The sequence below is a fragment of the Penicillium subrubescens genome (genome assembly GCF_028828155.1).
Source record: "Penicillium subrubescens strain IBT 31985 chromosome Unknown utg000005l_segment0_segment0, whole genome shotgun sequence".
NCBI classification, from domain to species: Eukaryota; Fungi; Ascomycota; class Eurotiomycetes; order Eurotiales; family Aspergillaceae; genus Penicillium; species Penicillium subrubescens.
The window spans coordinates 246,040-267,488 of NW_026643155.1; the positions used below are offsets into that span (position 1 = coordinate 246,040).

Genomic DNA, 21,449 nt, shown 5'->3' on the forward strand with positions numbered 1-21,449 from the left:
ATGAGCAGGCGGCGTTTCATTTCCCAACAAACAGTCTTTGAACAATCTGACTTGGTTCCTTTCTCCTACCTGCTCGACAGGCCTCCACTCTGACCTGTTGAGTATATTCTTACAACTACTAAATAGCAGACTGAGTAGTAGATCCAGCTAACTCACACCAAAAACGCCTAGAATAGCGATTTAGCTAGAAAACTAAGCTTCTATACTTAAAGAGCTATTAAAGTAACGATCGAATCGCCTGCCTTTCCCGTCAAAAACTATACTTAATCAGATTATTAGAGGGTACTATATAATACGCTACATAATAGTGCGCTCCTTGTGCAGGAGAACGCGGATCTACGCGTAGCGTATAGAAACAAACTGTAAGAGCGCACTCGGTGGGCTAGGTAGATTGCTATAAAGGGGGCCTATCGATCGACGAGAGTCCATGGCTAGCTTAGTGGCCAATATCGCCGGTGGAAGCTAATAAGGTAGTATCGCACAAGTAGGGCGATTTGACCACTTAGCAGGATCAGGAGGGCTCTGCTAAGGTGTAGTGGATGTGAAACGATTGGGCATAAGATTAATCAATGGGAAAACCGCTAAATTATTATTAATTAATAGGTTTTGGGTGCGATATCTTGTTTTAAGATTATATTTTGGTTCAGGTGATCCGCTCGCTTGTGAATTACGTTAGCAAGGACACCAGGTGTTCTTAGCCCCGCTATTATATGACATCACTGGCTGGACGTCTTGATCTCCTGTCTTGGAACCCATCTATGCTCGATTAGATAGATCAAACCAACCATTGCTCCCTAATAAGAGGATCGCGTTCACCTTTCCCCCCTTCTCTCCCTCTGACCTTCCTCCCTAGTCTGTTGCCGATCTGCTTTTTCCACAATTACGTTATTTGGCCGCCAGTATTATGATCTTTCTTGATAGTCAAATATAATCGGCCGTAAATGATCCTGTAAAGAATACTTTGCTGCTTAGTCCCTGTGATAGGTAAACCATGGTTTTGTGGTGTTATGCTATTGGACCCATGGCTCTCCAAGAGTTCGATGAGTCTGGAACCTCCTCGTTTTTCCAACCAGCACTCGTCATCGCATCCTATATCCTGCGATCTAGTGATTGAGCGAGCTAGATTTGGACAGGCCGTCGTCAGACGACGTGATTATTCCGAGACCTCCGGGTTCAAATACGATTTGGCGATGCGAGTAATTGTTTTGCAGAACTTAAGACTATTTTGCACTGCTTCCTATCTACAGTCTTGGGCAAATCTATCGATAACACCCGCTGCTGTAAGCCAAACCTACCGGATAAAAGACTTTATTCTCATACATACAACCTCACGTCTAGCCCCACACCCTGAATATGAAGTTGCCAATTTGGGCCCTCTATTTTGCAACTCTCAGTGCCGCTTCCGGCTGGAAGCTTCATGCTGGATCACAAACATGGACAGGATCGACCCCGCAGGGCTGCACAGCCGTGTTCATTCCGCGAGGCGCGCAGATCAGCTGGTATGGAACTCAGGGAGCTAGCACCGTCCAGTTCTTTAATGTGCAAGGCACTTGTAGCAGAGTGTATCGCACCGTTATGGGTCAAGGCGATATAAACGCGTCAAACAATATCTATGGTTTCATAGTGAAAGCATAATCACCATTGAGGAAATCTTGAGATGGATTGGTACTTTTTATTGTTGTGGTATACTGTTGAAACGCAGCTTGTCTATACTTAAAAGTCGTTTCATATGGCTCAGTACTTCTCAGCTGGTTGGAATCATCGAGGCAAAGACAATTTGAAAATGCTTGCTGTACTTCAAGGTCAAAGCAAATCAATGATACGAGGTACAGATGGTGAATTGCTTAGTTTCATACCATGGTTAAGGAGTCAGACCAAGCGACCGAACAGAAAGCAGGATAGGCACTATCGTAGTACAGCTGTGATATGCCAATCTCAGAAGAAATACCGCAGAAAGACATGGCGCTTTTGGCGAAGATAAGTATGCAGGTCTTTTGCATTAATTCCAATACTACCACCCTGAATTGTTGCCGAAGGACCTCTTTAATCTGATTCCCCTGTATACGCTCCCTCGGGATTATCAGTACAAAAGCGAAGGCCAAGCCGCTGCCAGTGTCTTCTACGTGTATTACTAGAAGTATGATATTCCTGCGGTGTAGCATTGGTAAGATCATTTGATCTGAGAGACTATCATAAACCAGAGAGCGAATACACTCGCAGAGGGCCTTATTTGAATACCATTGAGCAATTTCTACGCAAATAACCTGATTGGTATTTTGCCGATTGAATAGGGTGATATTCTCATTCTTATAAGCATCAAGATCGATTTAAGGCGCGCTAGCTTTAGTATGTAAAGAAGAAATCGAAATAGAGGTCGTGAATACTAGATTCCCCGGATGAATTCTCAAATAACCAAGAGGACTGTAATCCTCACTTTGTCATATCATGCCCCAGTAAGCGATGAGAAAACCTACGCACTGATCAAATTAGCCGACAATATATATCGCTAGCTGTCGCTCTAGATACATAGTATGAGACTGATAGATTTGAAATTTTGAAGACTTGGCAAGAAACAAAATCCATTAATTCACATTCTTCGCGATGTATTATAGGATAAAACTGGTTAAATACTTTTAATACTCGGTAGCTATCTAGGCGAAGAGTGTAGCGGTTATAGTAGCTCCTCCTAATGCCTATTTTTCGGCTATCGTAATAGACCCCGCTATATTAATCGAAGTTTCAGTAGAGTTAACAGTCTTAGTGCTTTTGGTATTACTTTCGCTTATAGCTATAGTCGTATCGCTATTAGAAGCCTTTTTAGTTCCTGTAATGATCAATAAAGCTACGGAAATAAGGCTTAAATAATTAGCTATAGTAAAGGCGATCCGGATTAAGTAAAAATTACCCTAATTCTAGGTTATTAAGGGGAGATCACGTATATTTTAAGTATGGAACAGGATATAGTCTAAATTCACGCTAGGAAAAGAACTATCGAAAGCTATAAAGTCGTAGATATAGTGTCAACATGTGTGTGTGCATATCTCTGCAATAAGCGAGCGCGTGCAATCGGATGCATAACTCTGTATCACCGATACACCGCTTCATGGTATACGATGTTGATTATCAACTACTGCATCGGTTGGAAAGAGCAACGACTAGTTTCCTAACACTCTCGTATGCCTCCATATTATTTCGGATTCTCATCAGTCTTTTCCTGTGACATTCTGCCATGTACCTAAAGTCATAAATACTGCCTGTTTCCCTAGCTTAATAAAACAAGTTTGACACCCTTTTCAATCACAAATAGAGCTCAAGGCAGTTCTGATTAAACTGTGTTGACCCTCCACTGTTCAACCTGTTCGCGCTTTTCATCAACCGCGGGGCATCTGTCACTGATGTTGAAGTCGCCGCCTTTGTTTGGCGAATACTCGGAAAGAATGACATTGTCGATTTCCTCCCATTTTGGAACTTGTTATGCTCTTGGCGGCCTTTGGCACCTACTGCAATAGGAATGGCTTTGAGCAAAGGGGACCATGCACTAGTAAATCGGTTACTCGCGGCCGGGGTTGATCTCCAAGGGCGGCCAATTGCTTATCACCACTTTGAAATACATGATTGGATCGAGGAAAATCGAGATGCGTTCATTCTAACTGGTCCAAGGTGCGGCATGAAGGCTGGCTGGTGGAATTCTCATATCCCAGATGCTATTCATCCTCATTCAGTTCTTGAGATAGCAGCAAGATCTAACAATGGGCAGTCTATGGTCCAGGATCTGCTCATATACCCCTGTACGAGTGAAGATCAAGGTCGCGCCTTGACGATTAGTCTGTAAAATGGTAAACTAGATCTTGCGCAAACTCTGCTATTATTTGGTCTTGACAAACACCCTCCTCACTGCTTGGCTGCGATGTCAATCTTCACGTTGAAGATCGTGACCGCTCAGACACAATATTGGTACGGGCTGTCGAGGCCGGAAATATGAACATCGTGAAAGCTCTCTTGACGGCTGGAGCGTTGGTAAACGACCCTTGCGGCTCACCAAATGCTTAAATATTGCCGTTCAAAAAGAACGGCTTGACCTTGTGGTGCTTCTCCTGGAAGCTGGTGCAAATATCAACAGCCCAGCGACCTCCTACAGTGGAAGAACAGCCCTGCAGCTTGCAGTCGAAAAAGGAAATCTTCAGCTTGTTGATTCCCTTCTCCAAGCCGGAGCCGATGTTAATCAAGAAGCGGCCTTCGAGGCCGGGGCTACAGCATTGCAGTTGGCCGCCATTCAAGGTTTCATCGGGATTGCTCGCAAACTTATCGATCTCGGGGCTAACGTGAATGCCCCGGGTGCTTGCATTGATGGTCGAACTGCTTTGAAGGGCGCAGCAGAGCATGGTCATATAGATACTGTTCGTCTCCTTCTTGAAACAGGGGCTTCAATTGAGGGCAATGGACGCAAACAGTATTGGCGTGCTGTCCGACTAACCGAAAAAAATTGCTTATGCGACAGCGAATCTTTTGAAGTCCATAGGCAGTTGGACCGACTTTGATTCTCAGTATGCCACTGAAGATATTCTGGAAGATGATGATTGCAAGGAGGAATTTGTGGCAGAGATGACAGGCTATTTTAGTTAAGGTATGAACGCCATCCCAGTCTGGTCATGTCATGGAACAGAGGTCAGTCAGTATTTGAAGAAGGTGAATACGAATGTATCTCCTAAAGTCTTTTCAATTTTCTTTTGAACTATCTTTCGCCAGGCACAATTGAATTGATCAATCCAGGCATATACCATTCCAGAAATGATACCCGTCTTGTCTTTCTTCAATTGCTCTCTGGATCTTGAAATTTTTTGGCAAGCGCATACCTGTCTTTCTCAACAATCAATACATCTATCTTAAATAGAGTGCAGCTCAGATTCTCAAGTCAGATTCATTCATTTAGTCTCAATTAGGCTCCTTGATAGCAAGGCAAACCATACTGTCAGTAATAATCTACAGGACAAGGGGCTCTCCCGAGGGTCGGCAGCTCTTTCGGCAGTGGGGAACGCCCCTCCAACCGCCATCGATAGCCAATTCACAACTTACTTCATTCTCGAACCATACATCATCTCAAGGTCACAGCTGATCAATTTTAGTAACACGTTCTGTGAATACTTTCCTTTTAATTTGCCGTTTCGCATTATCGGCTCACCGAGAGCGTCAAAAGTGACCACCAATGTCCATTCCACTGGTCCAACAAGCTGCCGTGGTTGAGAACCCCGGCGACAACTTTACAGTTGTCTTGCGCGACAATGTGCCGGTCGGAGATCCAGGTACAGATGAGATTCTCATCAAGCTAAACTGCACAGGCATTTGGTAGGGCACTATTGACTGTCTATGTACGCCATCTCTCGCTAACGAATGTTCTATGAACACATAGCCACTCGGAAGTCCGCGCTGTACTTGGATGGGGTGTCTATAACTCCATCATTGGCCATGAAGGTGTGGGAACTGTCGTCAAGGCAGGTCCCAATGTCTCGCCATCACTAATGGGACAGCGCGTGGGATTCAAGTGGTTGTACAACGCCTGCGCCAAATGTTCCGTCTGTCGACGCGGTTTCTTCCAGAATTGCCCCAAGCAACTAAATACCAGTCGACATGTTCCTGGTACCTTGCAGCAATACGCGATTGCCGATGCGCAGTTCATCACTAAGATTCCAGATGGAGTGCCTGATGAGGTTGCTGCGCCGCTGCTATGTGCCGGTCTCACCATGGCCGGTGCTCTCGCCCATCTAGAAAACGAGCTACAGCCCGGTGACTGGGTTGTTATCTCTGGATCTGGTGGGGGTCTTGGCCATATTGGTGTTCAACTCGCTGCCCGGGTCAAAAAGCTTCGGGTCATTGCAGTAGACAGTGGTGATGACAAGAGGGACCTGAGTCTCTCCTCTGGGGCCGAGGCCTTCATTGATTTCAAGACCGAAAAAGTCTCAAAGCGAGTCCTCGAGCTTACCGAAGAGGGTGCGCACGCGACGATTGTTGTCCCTGGTACGAAGGAAGCCTTTCAGATGGCGCCAACTTTGGTGAGAAATATGGGGCACATTATCTGCGTTGGTCTTCCGCGGAATGATATAGAGCTCCCTATTTCAGCCACTGTATGTGCTGCAAGAGGTAAGCTTTTCGGTCTATGACAGAATATTGGTATTGCAGTAACTGATGCAAAATAGGACTCACGATCAAGGGTTCATCGGTGGGGTCCGAGGAGCAAATGACGGAGCTACTACAGCTCGCTCTTGAGGGGGTCATCACCCCTGAAATTGAGGTGTTTGACTTCTCAGAGGCACCAAACCTCATTCAACGGATTACGAAGGATGCAATTCTAGGGAGAGCAGTGGTTAAAATTCCCTAGACATGATGATCAGAAGAGAACTATAACGAGAGAGATATTGAATATGACTCATGTAAGCATTACTAGGGCTACAAACAACAACAAGCTGCTTTCATGTGCTCATTAGGTACCTCGTACCTCTCACGTTTTAGTAAAGAACAAGTTTCCTTCATGGATAATGTCCATCCATGCTAATCTAAAAAGTCGCCCGAACTAAATAAGCAGATTATCCTGAGACGGTACTTTGGGTTTCCTACTGCGGGGTATCCCTCGCTCGGATACTGAGTCCTCTTTCAACAATTGTGAGATGGAGACGGCATTTTATCATTCCGTGCTAGCGTGTATGACTGTATGTAGGTCTGCCTGCTTGATCTCTCGTCACGACGATGCCTTATCCCTTATCGCCTATATCTTATCGCTTATCGCTTATCGGGCGGTGCTGTAATTCCTCTGCCACTCTCACATCAACTCCACTTTCTCCAACTTCCTTCATTCAACCTCCTCAATGGGTACAAAGCGCTCCTGGGAAGGGCAAGCTGTCATCAAAATGGACTCTACAGAGTCAGCGAGTTCGACCCTCTCAATCTTCGAGAACTTCCGTGACGAACTCGATGAGCATCATGACCGCCGTGAGCGCATCATCAAGGCTAGTCGCGACATCACCGCGCTCAGCAAGAAAATGTAAGCCTTCCCAAAGGCGAGGTCAAAACAACAGCGTATTAATTGTTTTCTTCCAAAATCTAGAATCTTCGCTTTACAGCGCGTCCGCACTACAAACCAACCCATCCCACCCAATATCACAAAAGAGAACGACACCCGTCTCGAACAGATCCACAAGCACTTTGCCTCTATTGTCGCCGACCTCATCGGTATCAAGTCCTGGCGTTACCAGCGCCAAATCAGTGGCGGTGTCCAAGAGTTCATCGAGGCGATCTCATTCGACCACTACCTCCGAACCGAGACATTGATCACCCATGCCGAAGTCGCATCCCGGTTGCCCGGAATCTTGGTGACGGAGGAAGATTACTTGATGGGCATTTTCGATCTTACGGGTGAAATGATGCGATTTGCTGTGACGGCTCTGAGCTCAGGGAAGGTGACACCTACGGACGCTGCCAAAGCCGGTGTCCTCGTTGATCTTCGTGTTATTCGTGCACGATGCGAGGCGCTGAGTGTTTCGGGGCGGCACCGCGCATTCATGTATAAGGACCTTTCTAAGAAGAAGGAGGTTATGCAGAACAGTGTTGAAAAGGTGGAGCGTGCTGCTTACGGTATTCTGGTGCGTGGTAGCGAGCGGCCGAGTGGATGGACTCCGGATTTGTCGGGGCCGGTGGAAGTTGAGATTCATTGATTCCATCGCTCTGCATCATACTGGAATTGAAAACAAACAGACAAAATGAACGTCTGAATGAAACTTGGCATCTCATAATACCTCTTGGATAATGTGCTATGCTAGTTCCTTCGAAGCTGCCATAAGGCTGTATCAGCAAAGAAATTGATACTACTTTGTCCGAATTGCCTCCCCTTTGCTCATACAGCAAGATATCAATTGGCTTCACTCTGTCTGAATTTCATCCCTTAAAGGGCTTTCCAAATTCTAGCAAGAAGCCTATCACGCGCAATCAAACCCGAGCTTCGAGCCTTAGCCAACTGAATACAATAGGTTGGTGAGCAAATTCCCACTGGTCAAATTCAATAGCTTTGTTTGGGTCTACCATTCCTGTCCGAGGTCAGAACAGATCTACTTGTGCTCAGCCATATGCAAAGCACAATGTCTTTCTGGTTGGGGCAGGATAGTACATACCTAAGCCAATTAAAGTCCGAAAAATGTTCACCAGGTGCATAGGTCCTGAGTGGGACTTCGCCGAAGCTCCGTGTGAATTCAATGTCGTACCTTTTTTTATCGTCGGAAGACTTGACAGAAGGGGTAATGTGACAAGTTCGACAGATCAAGTCGCGAGGACCGATCACATTGCGAAGCAACCGATCAGCATTGACGTGGGGGCAGAGCATTATGGTCCATCGATCCTTGCCAGGAATCTCATCGTGCAGATTAATCAAGTATTTGGATTCAAACAATATCTCGTCCTTCTCGGACAGTGACAAAGAATAGTCAGCATGTATGAAATCCCTCCCAAAGGGCTGGAGAGCGAGCATTCGTGCCATTTGGGCACATGCTTCAGGCTTGCTGCTGTTGGAATAAGGCCTTGTGTTCAGATCATCTCTGATCTGTATGGTTTTCTTCGGGCAAATTTTGAGATCAGGACACAGCACGATGATACCCGGCCATTGGCAATAACGTTGTCTTGGGTTTCGATAGACGTCATAAAATTCTTTCATGGGATGGAGTTTCAAGCAAGCCGCACAATACTTCCAGCATTTAGTAGAGCGCGAATATTCTTGATCCTCGAGGCTAGGAGCCGGGTCCGAAGCTCGAGGTCAACCGGTATATCCAGGCTATTCGAGTAAGGAAAGCGAAAGACAGAAGATTTCACAATTGATTCGAACTGCGAGTAGAGTTTTCTGCAGCTCAGAGCCAAACACACTTGTGAAAGTGGTGACAAAGAGCTCTGAATCATATCCATCAACTCTGGTGGTAGATCCCGAATCGACAACTTTTTCTTCGGCTTGGGTGGAGGGTTATGAGTTGGTGGTATCTTTCCTTCCCTTGAGAAGACCCGCCTGACGAAGTGACGTAGTAGCGTGATCATTGTAGCGGCTAGGAGACCAGACATCCAGATCGCGCCGATTGAAAAATATGGCATTGTGCTGGGTTATCAAAGGACACTCAGATCTTCAGGAGTCCGTAGTGCAAGTTGCGATTTCATTGGTCGTTACCGTCATCCTGACCACTTTCAATCACCTTGACTTCTCATTTTGTACTAGTAGAAGTACCAATAGGCAAGATAGATTGATCGACCGAAGCTCAATATGGTATAGACATTTGAGAGACTCGGCATTGACTATTCAGGTATAGCTCAACACATGCACTATCTCCTCATATTACTTACGCCACTACAACAACATCATTATCAAAATCCGGGGAAGAAACGATAATGAAATAAAGGTTGAATATGTGGGGAGCCGCTATCGACAGAAGCGTCACGGTGACATCACCACCCGAGCAGCAAGCTGCGGAGAAACACATCCTGCAAAGCAGAACGGAAAAAGATACCCAAAGAACGATAAAAGAAAAAGAAGAAGAAAATGCCATCCGTATCATCCATTATCGTCGTCCGTATCCGTGTCCAGTCCGCAGGAGTTCCAAGTCAAGTCACCCAACCGGACAACCCTTGAAACGCATCCTGAAACACAATCACAATCACGCCGAGCGCGGATCCTCATCCTCCGTCAGAATACCCTGAGTAATGAGCGACTCGGGCTCAGGACGATTCTGAATCTTGTGCTCCAGGTTATCGGCCAACATATGGCGCTCGAGTTCACGGGCGTGAGCCTGTAGGGCCGGTGCGGCGGTGGATGCGGGGAGGATATTACCTTTGCTTGTTAGTGACAGCCGCAACGATAAGTAATGTCAAATGTCCAAGCAGAGACAGAGAGACAGGGTGGTGCAAAAAAGGTCGTAAAACTAGAGGTCAAAGAGGGAAGAGGGAGATATACGCTCCACCAGCTCATCCCGCTCAGGTCTCTTCTCCAGGTTCTTCTTTAAACTGTCCGTAGCGCGCTGGCGATCCAGTTCCTGCTGGGCGGACTGGAGAGATCTGCGAAATGTGTTAATAGAATGGAGATAGTGAGGCTGGGATGAGCAAGGTTGCTGTACGGTGCCACGTTGGTGTTCAGTAGGATATGGCGGTTCTTCAGGTCCTGCATGTCTGGGCGCGTCTGGAGGTGTTTCTCCAGGGAGTTGCGGCGCTCGTGGGGGAAGGCGCTAAGGGGAGTTTCGTCGATGGCGGTCATTTTGGAAATGGATGTGAGTGAGTGGGTGAAGTAGTGGATTGATGTTAGTGGTTAGTGGTAGAAATGAGGAGGAGAGATTGGGAAATGCTTGGGTTTTGTAAAGATAGTGGAGGAGGAAAGAAAGAGGAGAGGAAAGAGTGAGAGACAGTCGTCAAGTGATGAGTACATGCAAGTCCCACGGACCTGTCACGCGGGGAAGTCCCGTCTCATTGGATCATTGGAAGCTTTCATGCGATCTACCAAAAAGTACCAAGTACATATTATTATACCACGTTTTACCATGTCTAACAATGCACATTTAGATAGAATAAAAATGAGCAGTCAAAGCATATGTGTATTCGTCCGTTTCATACTAGATCTGAGTAAATGCAAATCCACTCTCATACATGACCGCGCACGAGGCCCATAAAAAAGCAACGTTTCGGATGTCAGGGTGGAAAGCTATCGGGGGCAGTCCAAGGGTCCTCTCAAGGAAATTTCCAGGGTACAAAAAAAGCACGAGGGGTGTTTTTTCCCAGTGATCAATCCATGCAGCTGTTCAGCTGCGAATCGATTCCTCCAGGGTTCATCAGCCACGTCGTGTTTGTCCGGGGGGTCCGACACGACCCACACGGTTGGGAAGCCATTGACGGGGCGGAAGATGGAGATGGAGAGATTAGGAAGAGAGTTGACACGTCCTTGAGGGACTCACAGTCGGGTGTCTCCCTCGCGCGATCATATTCCGTCCTGTAAAGGAAAGAAAGACAAGGCCGTTCCGGTTCTGGAGTGCACTTCGTTCACAAAAAGGAGATTCTTGGCCTGCGGAGAAGCTCGATCACGTCGAGATCTACCACAGACCCGGCCTTACCTTCAAGGAACCCAGAGCTTGCCCCGTCCACGTCCGCTCCCACGTCCACCACCACGAGTGGACCCTCCGCGACGTCCACCAGAGCGGCGAGACGCCCCGGCGATGCCACGAGCAGCACCTTGTTGGGTGCTCAGGTCCACGGTAGGCGGTGTTTTAGTCGCACCAGCCAGGGAGCGGCTGAACGAGTCGGGATCAATTGGCTGAGTAGGAACCTCGATGGGGGTCTCAACGGCAGCTGGGAGCGCGGCCTTTGGAGCAGCCTTCGGGGCAGGCTTACGAGAGGACCCAACCCGGCCACCGCGAGAAGTACCCTTACCGCCACGGCCGCCACGAGGAACAAACACCAGCTCATCCTCATCGGAGTCGGCCTCGTAAGACAACAAAGTCTTGGGCTGTTCCGTAGGTTGAGTCTGAATCTTCTCGACGTATTTGCAGCGGTTTTTGTACTCGCGCTCTTCGTATTGAATCGCAGTACGCAGCTGAAGGATGTTCTTGACCCCAATACCGAACTTCTGCGCCCAGACCTGTGTCGCGCGGTCATTCGTAACCAGGATACAGCTCTTAGCAGAGTTATCCGCGTCCGGGCCGCCGTGGAGCCGCCACAGCAGCGCGCTCAGCAAAGGGCGCAACACGGGCGGAGCGACTGGAATGACCGAGCCAGATGCGGTGCGCTGATGTCCAGACTTGGGCTTCTCGACTTTGTTGGCAGTGCCATTTTCGTGCTGGGCACATTCGGGGCTGGTGCGCGAGCTACGAGACGAAGTGCGCGATCCGGGTCCGCTGGGAGTACCGGCAGAGGTGATTGAAGCGGCCTCGGGATCCTTCTTGAAGTTCAACTTGCTCAGCAGCATCTGCGACAGATCTTCCGGGCCGGAGACTCCATTGTCCCTTTGAGACTCTTCGGGCGCAGACTCGATAGGTTCCGCATCGTCAATCGCCTCGGGTTCCTCTTCAAATTCGGGCAAGAAGAATTTCTCTGCATCCTCCCAGTGCTCATACTGTTCCATGGGACCCTGCAGGGTGACACGGTCGGTGGTAATGTGGTCCTTGCCAGAGGTAACTCGGTCGAGGAAGCGAACAGCCTCACGGGCATTAATGGCGGTTTGCGATCCTGCCCGCTTAAGAGCGTGAAGCCGTTCGAGGGCTGGAAGTGGAAGGGAGAAAAAGAAAGTTAGATCAGCCAGGAACGAGCGACCAGCAGCGTCGGAAAGCACTCTGCTCCTCACGTATCGAAATACATACTGTAAAGAGGGACTATGAGATCGATGGCGCCGTTGGTAGTCCATTTCTTGATCTCGGTGATGTTGGTGGTCAGGGCCGTCTCGTCCACGGCGCAATGAAAGACCTTGCGTCCGGTCGACATGGCGGCACCGAAAACGAGTGTCGTTGAGGGTGGTGATAAGAATCGGGAGTAGGGCAAAGGGCGAGGGCGCCCTAGACCGGGGAACTGGATGTATTGACAGCCGCGACTAGAGAGGTCGAGGTGGTCAACAAAGAGAGCCGATGAAGGAGGTTTGGCGATGGAGGGACATGAGAATGTGGGGGCGCTGAGGGCGGGTAATCGGTATGACGCGGATGGAGGAAGGTGGAAGTACACTCACAATGAGAAGCTTTGGAGTAAGATATCATCTGCAGCATCTTTAACCTTGGGGAAATTACCAGAAGGGCAGCAGGTGGAGGCGTTGTTCACGCTGGAAACGAGGCTTCCAAGGTTGCTGTTGCGACGATGACCTAGATGGTGCTGACTAAGCTACTACAGATTGGATGGGAGGAAGGCTGGGCGGGTTCCTGGCGAGCAAAGTAACGCTTAGTACGGAGTAGATCAAAGAGATCAGAAAGATCAAATCAGATCAAAATGACGAGATAATCAGAGATATGTGGAAGGAATATGTAAGAGGTATGCATTTGGAGATGAAGTAGATCCTCAAATTGAGCATCTCAACAACGAGGGGAGTATCGTCTAAAAACAGGAAAGGGCAGTGCTAAACGCAAAACCAAGCCACCACCAAAGGAAAAGAATTCTCATGCGAGTCCTCGTCCCAAATTTCATGAGAATGGTGCCTTCCAAAATTTTCTATGACTTGACCTTCTTGATAAGGCCGTCAGATTCCTTGACTCGTTGAGCCCATTCACTAGAATCATGTTAGCAGTCTTATCGAATATGTATCAACAGTCTGAGTAACTCACGTCCAGCTACCATCATATACCCGACGGAGATTGGGATTGCCATAGTCTGCCTCCCCCAGAGCAGTTTCAATGACCGTCGCCGTGACGCCAGTACCGCAGGAACTGATAATTGATCGAGAGGGATCAACCTTGTGATCTTCAAACACCTTCTTCAACTGCTCAGCGGGAAGATAAGTCATGGTCTCGGGATCAAGTAATTGCTGGAATGCCAAGCTCTTAGATCCAGGAACATGCCCGGAAGAAAGACCAGGGCGCGGCTCAGGGTCAGTGCCAGCCCAGCGACCGTACGAGCGAGCATCCAGGATCTCGACCTCCTCCGCGCCCTCCTTGCCATAGTCCGATGCCAGCTCCTTCATCTCATGGAAGGCGATCACCATCTTAGAGTCATAAGTCGGCACGGGGTACCTGCTCTTCTCGACGGGAGCCGGCTCCCCGCTCTCGGTAGGGAGGCCCTCGCGAGTCCAGAGGCGGTAGTTGTTGAGAATATGAACATTGGGGTGACCAAATACACGCAGGGTCCAGCCCACACGGGGTGCGCTGAAGATACCTAGTTCGGCCGTATCGTAAACCACCACCTCATCGTCGCGACGAATGCCGAGCTCACTCATTGCCTCAGCAAATGTCTCGCAGGTCGGAAGCATATGGGGGTAAGGCGAATCATTGTCCTTGACCGCATCGAGGTCAAAGAAGCGGGCTTGAGGGATGCGGGACTGGCGGAAAGAGTCAATGCCCTTGCGACCTTCGGGGTCATTGGGCATGAACCAGGCTGCGCAGAGAGGAATGACTCGAGGAGAAGTCGAGATTTTGGTCGGAGGGTTCTTCTTGAGAGCTTCATTGAGCTGGGTAGGGGTGACCAAGTATGAGGAGAAGGATACATGGCGGGCCTGTTGTCCAGCGCGGGTAGTAGAGGTCATATTGGTACGGAAGAGACGAGCAGAAGAGGCACCGAAGCGAGTGGCCATCGTAGCCATGGTCGATCAGGTGGGAAAGAGTCTCCTTAAGACTTCAAGTCAATGTCAAGTTCGATTTACATTAGAGCGGAAGATGTGGAGTGGAAGGTGCGGAGAAGCGTCTCATGTGATAAACAAGATAACAACCGCGAAACTTTGATAAGCCGATACTCCGATAGTCCGATAAGCAGACCGGAACCTGTGCACTGCTCCCACCATCACGATCTTCTTTACTTCTCTACAAAGCTGTTGGTCACACATTTCTCTTTCTTGCAGTTCAAGCAATGAAGGTCACTCTGAAGGAATGGAATGCCGTTGCCACCTGGCACTGGGACATGCCCGAGGACGAGGTGTGCGGTATCTGCCGCGTCCAGTTCGACGGCACTTGTCCGACCTGCAAATTCCCTGGCGATGACTGCGCCCTTTGTGAGTTGCTGCGATGAGCCCATTGCCGCTAATCCGGGCTACCTTGGATCCATACTAATCTCCACATCTGGAAATACTAGTGATTGGCAAATGCGGCCATTCGTTTCATATGGTGAGAATACCGACGCGTCGCGATGTACGTGGGGGGAGCTAACTGGTCTACTGGTAAACAGCATTGCCTCATGACTTGGATTCAACAAGACTCTTCGAAGGGACTATGCCCGATGTGCCGTCAAAGTGAGTCAATCCTTATACTAATTGTCTTTCCTGGTGTATTCCGATCCACTAACAGCCACCAGAATTTGAGTGGGTCCAAGAAGAAAAATAACGGTCTCAATGACCTTGCATACTTGCATATTCCCTCGCGGCAGGCGTTCAACGGGTTGATTCAAGGATACCCCATGTTTCTTTTCAAGTTTCTTTTTATTCTCGATGTCTCTTTTAGCTTGTCTACTCTTGTTGAGAGCCAAGCATTGCTCATGTTGGCTTGATGACCTATCCATTCGATCAAAGGATGGGATCGGGTTGTCGAACGGAGCTATACAGTGTCTCCAGATATTACGCAATCAATAAATTAAAACACCACTATTAAGTCTAGTCGCCATGGAAAGGGGATATTGCATAATAGAAGTGGATTCCATCTCAAGACCGTCGGGAGTCGAGGTCTCTAGGTAACATGCTCATAACCTAGGCTGTCACCTAGGGTAAGTTGATGGCGAATATATATCCACCATAATGAACTCATCTTAATCCCTGATTGCGTCACTCAAATTCTCACTCAAGATCTCAATCTTACAGAGTGTAATTTCAAACATATGGCCATGAAAGCTACATATCTTTTCTATACATATCAGATCATCAAACCTTTGAAAGCAGTAGATCAAGTAATCCCCGATGGCATCACGTGCAGCTATCGATAAGAAGCTCTGGGGAAGCGACATCATCCCAGCCAACTCCTCCACTTTGGCCATGTAGCGACGGACATGTCTATGAACAACCCGGCCCATCCTCTCTCCCCTTCCTCACAGTCCTCACTCAACGACCCCTCAGCTCGTCCAAGCACTTCTTCCCGACCGAGCGACCAGTCCGTCCGCACCTCCGATGACCACCCTATAGATGAGGCTCCACAGCACGCCTCGCCTATCACCTCAACCCACGACGGTACCGCCGATGACCCAGGGCACCAAACCGGTGAAACACACGAAGATGGAGCAGACCACCACCCAGGTCTGCACCAGCCATTCCAGCCGTTCTTCACCCTAATCGAAGATGCCCATACATCAGACCACCACCACCCAACGGTCCACTACATATTTTCCGATGACGACACCGACATCGTGACGGAAGCCGCTCTACGCAGCTTGGAGGCTCAACAAGACGCACTCCCAGGGTCCAAGAAAGTGGAAGGGCAAGGGCGTACAACCAACCCATCGCACAACCCCGCAGAACACCACCACCACCAGCACGACAATGACAAGTCCGCGCTCCTCCCGCCGCCGATACCGGGGGTACGTGAAAACTACATCGTGCTAGACGTCGAGCCCGTTCCCCCACCACCCGCCGGAACTGGAACTACACCACCCGCCGACCCATCCACGACGGGCAGGGCCATTCCCGCCGGCACAGGTGGTGGTACAAAGTCCATGTCCACATCCCCGGCGAACCCATCCACCTTAGCCCCGGCCCAACACCCATCATCCCCAAGTCCAAGCGTGGCACAACCCCAATACCGTGTAACATCAGCGAAGAGTTTCTCGCCGACATGGCAGGTACTCAGTAGCGAGATGGTCCCGGCGCCGACATTTGAGAACCACGATCCGAGTGACGCGCCGGGACACGGGTTGATGCTGAAGATCTACGGGACGACGGGGATCCCCTCCGAAGTGGGCATGGGCAAGGATAAGGGAGAGCGGGGGACGCCTAGGTTGGAGGATATGATGGATCAATTTGCGAAGAGGATGCGTGAGTTGCAGATGGTGATTGATGCGGCGGATGTGGCTCCTGCTTCTACTGAGGAAGGGGGCCAGATTGAAGAAGGTCGGGATTTGCTTGAGGAGAAGACTGCGACAGATGAACATACAGCTGGAGAAGGGGTTTCAAAGGAGGGAGATACGGCGTGAACGTCACATTTGGGAACGTGATGTTGTTGTTTTTTGGTCCAACCTGCTTGCGAGGATTGTTTTCGGCGCAAATTTTCACAGATACATTGGCGTTATCGAGTTGATCTTTTGACTGGGCACATTTGCCTATTGGATATACCATAGTTTCTCTTTCTATCTTTGGCTACTTGAATTGAAGAATGCTTGGGGCAGAGATTGAGATGCAAGTATTCAATTGAGACCAAACCACGGTTAAGGAACCTGGAGGCTACCAAATGAGACAAGTAATACCCAAACACAAGAAACACCAAATATGGAACACTGCCCTCTGGCATATGAAACTCCAATCCATCTGCACAAAAGAAGAAAAAGTGAACGACGCTCCCACATGGTTTTTTTCAGCCAGAAACTCCGGACCAGAAGGAGAAAAGACTAGCGACATTGGGTATCAAGATGTTAAACTCGACAGTGAAACAAAACAGGAAAACGAATAAAACAAGAAGAGATGTGAAAGAAAGGAAGATGTGAGACAAGGCGAGCACGTTTACTCCGCGTTGCGGTTCCTATATCTGCGTCCACCTGCAATACCAGATGGAGGCACATTCTCTCGGCCCTCCATCATGCCAGCCATCCTCTTGGACAGCATCTTCTGCGGGAGTTTGGTCTCGACCGGGTTGCTGGAGGCGGAGCGGCTACGCTTCAGTGGCGGCTGCTCTGGTTCGTCCTTGTCGAGGGTGTCGTCCAGGTCCATGGTAGGGGCGGGTGCAGGGGATCCAGGTTTGTCGTCGGGCCTGGTGTCGTCTTCAGCATCCTGCGCGTGTTGTTTGCCGACGTTTAAATCGACTTCCCTAAGGCCAGTGTTGGAGGAATTGATTCCGGATGACGAAGAATGAGTCCCTACCTCTTCCGCGGCGTCGCTATAGACAAAGCCTTTAGATGGTGAAGAGACTGGCGAGCTGGGAATGGGGGCCAGTTGAGGCTCCTCATTGAAGGGAAGAGCTGTGAATTGCTTGGAGGTCCGATGCCGGGTACGAATACCCTCGTGTGACTCAGTACGAGGCAGCTCCGTGCTGTACTCGTACTTTCGCTTTTTGGGAGTCACTCCGGTTGGAATATACTCCTTCATGGGGTGGCTCTGAATGTTGTCGCGCAGCTCAGACAGTGGCTGGCGTACCTCCTCGTGAAGAGGAGCAGTCGCCTGCTCGAGATTTTCTGTATGCATGAAGACATCATCCTGCAGCTGGTTCACACGTTCGCAGAGGCCATCCAGCTGTTCATATACGGCATTTCGCGAATCCCGGCCATTTGTGGCCAGGGAATCCAGGCTATCAAGCTGCGCCTCATGGAAGCGGCCATTTTGAGACCGAGCCTTGGCGACAAAGTCATCAAGGGCTTCCATTTGCTTGCTCATGTCGCTCATCTGAGCATCCACAATCCGCACAGTCTCCTGGTGCACCGACTCGGTGGCCCGTTGAATCGAGGCATTGCGTTGATCGAAAGTCTACCACGGTTAGTTCTGCTTGTCACAAGGCCCAGAAGAAATGCGAAACTTACCTCCCAATCATTCTGCATCTTAGTTCTGATCTCATCCCTGGATGCCGTCACGTCCTTTGCGAATTGCTCCTCCTTGAAGATCCATTCATCGATGTGACGGTCATACTGCGCAGTAGCGTGCTCCAGAGAATCACCAGAAGCCGAAATATCTGTGCGAACGGCTTCATACTTGCTCTTGAGGCGAGTAGACTGGCGCTGATTGGATTCCTCAAGTAGGTTTCGAATCTGCAACATCAAGGTTTCTCGCTCCGTCTGGGCATTCGCCTGCTCTTCTTCCATAATTTGGGTGAGGCTCGATGAGGCCTTGCGGTTAGCCTCAACTGAGTGGCGATTGGCTTCTTGAAGCTCGAGTCGCAATTTGTTGATCTCGGACTTTTGTTGGTCCAGATGCGATGCCATATTCTCAAACATGGACTTGAAGTCCTTGCCGAGAGAGCTGTACGAGGAGTGAAGCTGGGAGTGGAACTCTGAGAACTCGCCAAGGACTTCTTTGGAGATTCGTGCAGCCGCGGCCGAAAGTCCGTTCAGGCCTTCGCCAACCTTGGTTTTGACATCCTCGCGGAGAACTTTGATCTCCTCAAGAACCTCGTTCATTTCATCATGCGCACTTGAAGTCTGCTTTTTCGCGTTTGCCTCGACCTTGACAACGGATGCTGCAAATTCATCGAGCTGAGACCGAGTAGACAGCACAGCATCGATCTCGTCACTGATAAACTGGTGGAGCCTGTTGGACATGGTGTCTAGAAGGCCCGCATGCTGCGCCTGGAAGCTCTCCACACGCGCATCGATCTGTTGCGTGACATCGGAAACTTCACCAGCAGATGCCTCCCATGTCTGACGATTCTCAAATTCCAGGTCATCTTTGCGGTCGATCTTGGCGTGCAGTCCATTAATATCCTCAACGGTAGTATCCAAGCTGGACAGAAGACCCTCGCCAACTTCACGAAGGATCTTTTCTGTAGCTTGGTGAGCCTTTCTCAGAACGGTCTCTTCATCCAACTTCTCGGAGGTATTCTTGAGGCTCGATTCCGTTTGCTCAAGGATGCCACGCGTGGTTTTGAGCTTGGCCTGTGTGCTCTCGTTGTCCTGTTTCAATGTGTTGAAATTGGCCGTGAGAGAAAACAGCTCCTGGACCTTGTGTCGCAGACTCGATTCCATGGACTCGATCTTGGCGCGTTGTTCCTCATTGACAATTCTTCGCGATTCGCTTTCCGTGGTAATCTCCTCGTACGCATCTGGCGTCATGTAGACACCATTGCGGTGTCGCGTAGCAATGAGTTCACTCTTGAGCTTCTCAATTTCCATGCCAATCTCACGGAGCAGCTTGTTCTTGGAGACCATGGAGTTGATCTGGGGTTTGTTGCGGATATTCTTTGCTCGGAAAGCATAGTCGAGGGTCGAGATTGTCTCCTCCAGGTTGGTCTTTGCGGGTGATACTGTCGCGATGATGCATGTCTTTGTTCGGCCACCCAGCGAATCTTGTAGTAGCCTAGTCAGCTTGGACTCCCGGTACGGGATATGCGAGCTCTTATCCACCAGGGCGTTTATGACGCGTCCAAGGGTTAGCAAACTCTTGTTGATCAGACCGGCTTCAGTGGCTCGCTTGTTCTCGGCACCACTTCGCCCGATGTTCTCGCTACCAGCCAAGTCCACCAGGTTAAGCTTGCCAGAGCTCACATAGTCTTCACCAGACTCGGTGGTACGCTTGGTGAGAACAGTTATCGTGAAGACTGTGTGACTGCGCGAACTCAGGTCGTTGCATTTTGTTGCAGCCACCTGGCGCTTGTGGCTGCCCATCTGGAGCAGCTTGATACCAGTTGTTGCCGAGTCGATGTAAGTCTCCTCCATTCCTTGTACCAAAGTACCCAGATGGCCCTTCTTCTCATTCTCGTAAATTTTGAGCTTCGTGTTATCGTCAGCTGCCAATAGATCCCGCAATTCCTCGTTGTACAGTTCGATGAATGAGCACTTGACTGTGCTTTCCGTGTCCTCGAGCTTGTGGAAAAGGGAGTAGAGTGTGCGTGGGATAATGCCTGCATCATCTGACAGTATTCCCAGGGTATCGGTCATGTCTCCAGACATGGTGTACGTTTTTCCTGTTCCCGTTTGTCCGTATGCGAAAATCGTGCAGTTGTATCCGGCAAGCATCTATTGGTCCGAGTCAGCATGAGCAGCATTTCATGTCGCACAGAATCTGATCAACTCACCTCATTGATAATCGGGAGTACTACCTCCTTGTACACAATGGTTTGGTCGGCTGCCGGCGAGAAGACCTTGTCGAAGGCATATGTCTTGTTTGACAGCGCATTCGGTCCCATGGATAGATCCAGGTTTTTCCCACTCACACCCTCAGTGGAGAGGACGACGCCGCTGTTTTCCTTGATTTCGCGCTCATTACGGCCGCGACAGCGCACCACCACGTGGATGCTTGTGTCCTCGTTGATCTCTCGTTCGAATTCCCTATCTTTTCTCTTACTGTTTGTGCTAGATTGGTCGACACTCGGCTTTTGTACACGTGCAATGGATGATGTAGCTGGTTTCGCGAAAACTGCTGGTGATGCCTGTCGATCAGGGACTGCAGACCCGGCTCGCCGAGTCGGTTGGCGCAAACCCGTTCGCCTGGTGGCGGCTGCGGGAATGGCAGAGGATGCCCGTCCTGGGGCGGGCATGTTGAATGGAGCTTGCAATGATATTCCAAGTGATGAACAATTGTTTCGACGTCGAGTATGGAGGCCGAAAACGGAGAGTTGAAGCAGGTTAGTGCATGCAAATCGGGTGGCCGATTAGGTTGCAAGTCAAGGCAGGATGCCGGAGGATCCCTTTGGGCAAAACATAAACAAACCCCACGTGACTGTCACATCTCGGCCACCTCCCCCACAATTACAAGCAACCACTTCAAGTCACTAGGGGGGCCTTGTTTGGACCACGAAGATTAGGGCTTTCCATTATTGGAAACTGCGATCCCATGAAAATCTCAATTACCCAATCCTATAAGTCCAAATATCTTCTATACGTTGTCTTCTACGCTGGCAATTTCGGCCATTTGAATAGTTACGATAAGCGATAAGCGGACGATCCCACGTGACCGTTTCTCAGTCATGCTCCGCTCTCACATGATT

The 21,449-nt window shown here is 49.4% G+C and overlaps 9 protein-coding genes across 9 annotated transcripts; 4 read left to right on the top strand and 5 right to left on the bottom strand.

Annotated features, from left to right (window-relative positions):
• Nucleotides 1-4,046: 4,046 nt before the first annotated feature.
• Nucleotides 4,047-4,382, bottom strand: N7473_006628 (uncharacterized protein; the record flags this gene model as incomplete). The annotated part of the gene is made up of 1 exon (XM_057152568.1): nt 4,047-4,382. One exon carries the CDS (start codon nt 4,380-4,382, stop codon nt 4,047-4,049), a length of 336 nt encoding a protein of 111 aa, XP_057006906.1.
• An 821-nt stretch (nt 4,383-5,203) lies between these two features.
• On the top strand, nt 5,204-6,373 carry N7473_006629 (zinc-dependent alcohol dehydrogenase; the record flags this gene model as incomplete). Its single annotated transcript, XM_057152569.1, has 3 exons — nt 5,204-5,343; nt 5,408-6,135; nt 6,192-6,373. 3 exons carry the CDS (start codon nt 5,204-5,206, stop codon nt 6,371-6,373), a joined length of 1,050 nt encoding a protein of 349 aa, XP_057006907.1.
• Nucleotides 6,374-6,857: 484 nt separating this feature from the next.
• On the top strand, nt 6,858-7,703 carry N7473_006630 (translin family protein; the record flags this gene model as incomplete). Its single annotated transcript, XM_057152570.1, has 2 exons — nt 6,858-7,033; nt 7,097-7,703. The coding sequence occupies 2 exons, from the start codon at nt 6,858-6,860 to the stop codon at nt 7,701-7,703; spliced, it is 783 nt and encodes a 260-aa protein (XP_057006908.1).
• A 1,660-nt stretch (nt 7,704-9,363) lies between these two features.
• N7473_006631 (RPEL repeat-containing protein) lies at nt 9,364-10,376 on the bottom strand. Its single transcript, XM_057152571.1, has 3 exons — nt 10,131-10,376; nt 9,971-10,071; nt 9,364-9,847 (listed from the first exon to the last, which is right to left on the bottom strand). Exons 1-3 carry the CDS (start codon nt 10,265-10,267, stop codon nt 9,675-9,677), a joined length of 411 nt encoding a protein of 136 aa, XP_057006909.1. The 5' UTR covers nt 10,268-10,376; the 3' UTR covers nt 9,364-9,674.
• A 740-nt stretch (nt 10,377-11,116) lies between these two features.
• On the bottom strand, nt 11,117-12,477 carry N7473_006632 (uncharacterized protein; the record flags this gene model as incomplete). The annotated part of the gene is made up of 2 exons (XM_057152572.1): nt 11,117-12,258; nt 12,357-12,477. 2 exons carry the CDS (start codon nt 12,475-12,477, stop codon nt 11,117-11,119), a joined length of 1,263 nt encoding a protein of 420 aa, XP_057006910.1.
• A 711-nt stretch (nt 12,478-13,188) lies between these two features.
• N7473_006633 (sulfurtransferase) lies at nt 13,189-14,272 on the bottom strand (the record flags this gene model as incomplete). Its single annotated transcript, XM_057152573.1, has 2 exons — nt 13,189-13,246; nt 13,302-14,272. The coding sequence occupies 2 exons, from the start codon at nt 14,270-14,272 to the stop codon at nt 13,189-13,191; spliced, it is 1,029 nt and encodes a 342-aa protein (XP_057006911.1).
• Nucleotides 14,273-14,535: 263 nt separating this feature from the next.
• Nucleotides 14,536-15,005, top strand: N7473_006634 (anaphase promoting complex subunit 11; the record flags this gene model as incomplete). The annotated part of the gene is made up of 4 exons (XM_057152574.1): nt 14,536-14,677; nt 14,758-14,789; nt 14,851-14,914; nt 14,977-15,005. The coding sequence occupies 4 exons, from the start codon at nt 14,536-14,538 to the stop codon at nt 15,003-15,005; spliced, it is 267 nt and encodes an 88-aa protein (XP_057006912.1).
• Nucleotides 15,006-15,660: 655 nt separating this feature from the next.
• On the top strand, nt 15,661-16,797 carry N7473_006635 (uncharacterized protein; the record flags this gene model as incomplete). Its single annotated transcript, XM_057152575.1, has 1 exon — nt 15,661-16,797. One exon carries the CDS (start codon nt 15,661-15,663, stop codon nt 16,795-16,797), a length of 1,137 nt encoding a protein of 378 aa, XP_057006913.1.
• A 523-nt stretch (nt 16,798-17,320) lies between these two features.
• Nucleotides 17,321-20,999, bottom strand: N7473_006636 (putative kinesin family protein (BimC); the record flags this gene model as incomplete). Its single annotated transcript, XM_057152576.1, has 3 exons — nt 17,321-18,277; nt 18,331-20,478; nt 20,538-20,999. The coding sequence occupies 3 exons, from the start codon at nt 20,997-20,999 to the stop codon at nt 17,321-17,323; spliced, it is 3,567 nt and encodes a 1,188-aa protein (XP_057006914.1).
• Nucleotides 21,000-21,449: the final 450 nt, after the last annotated feature.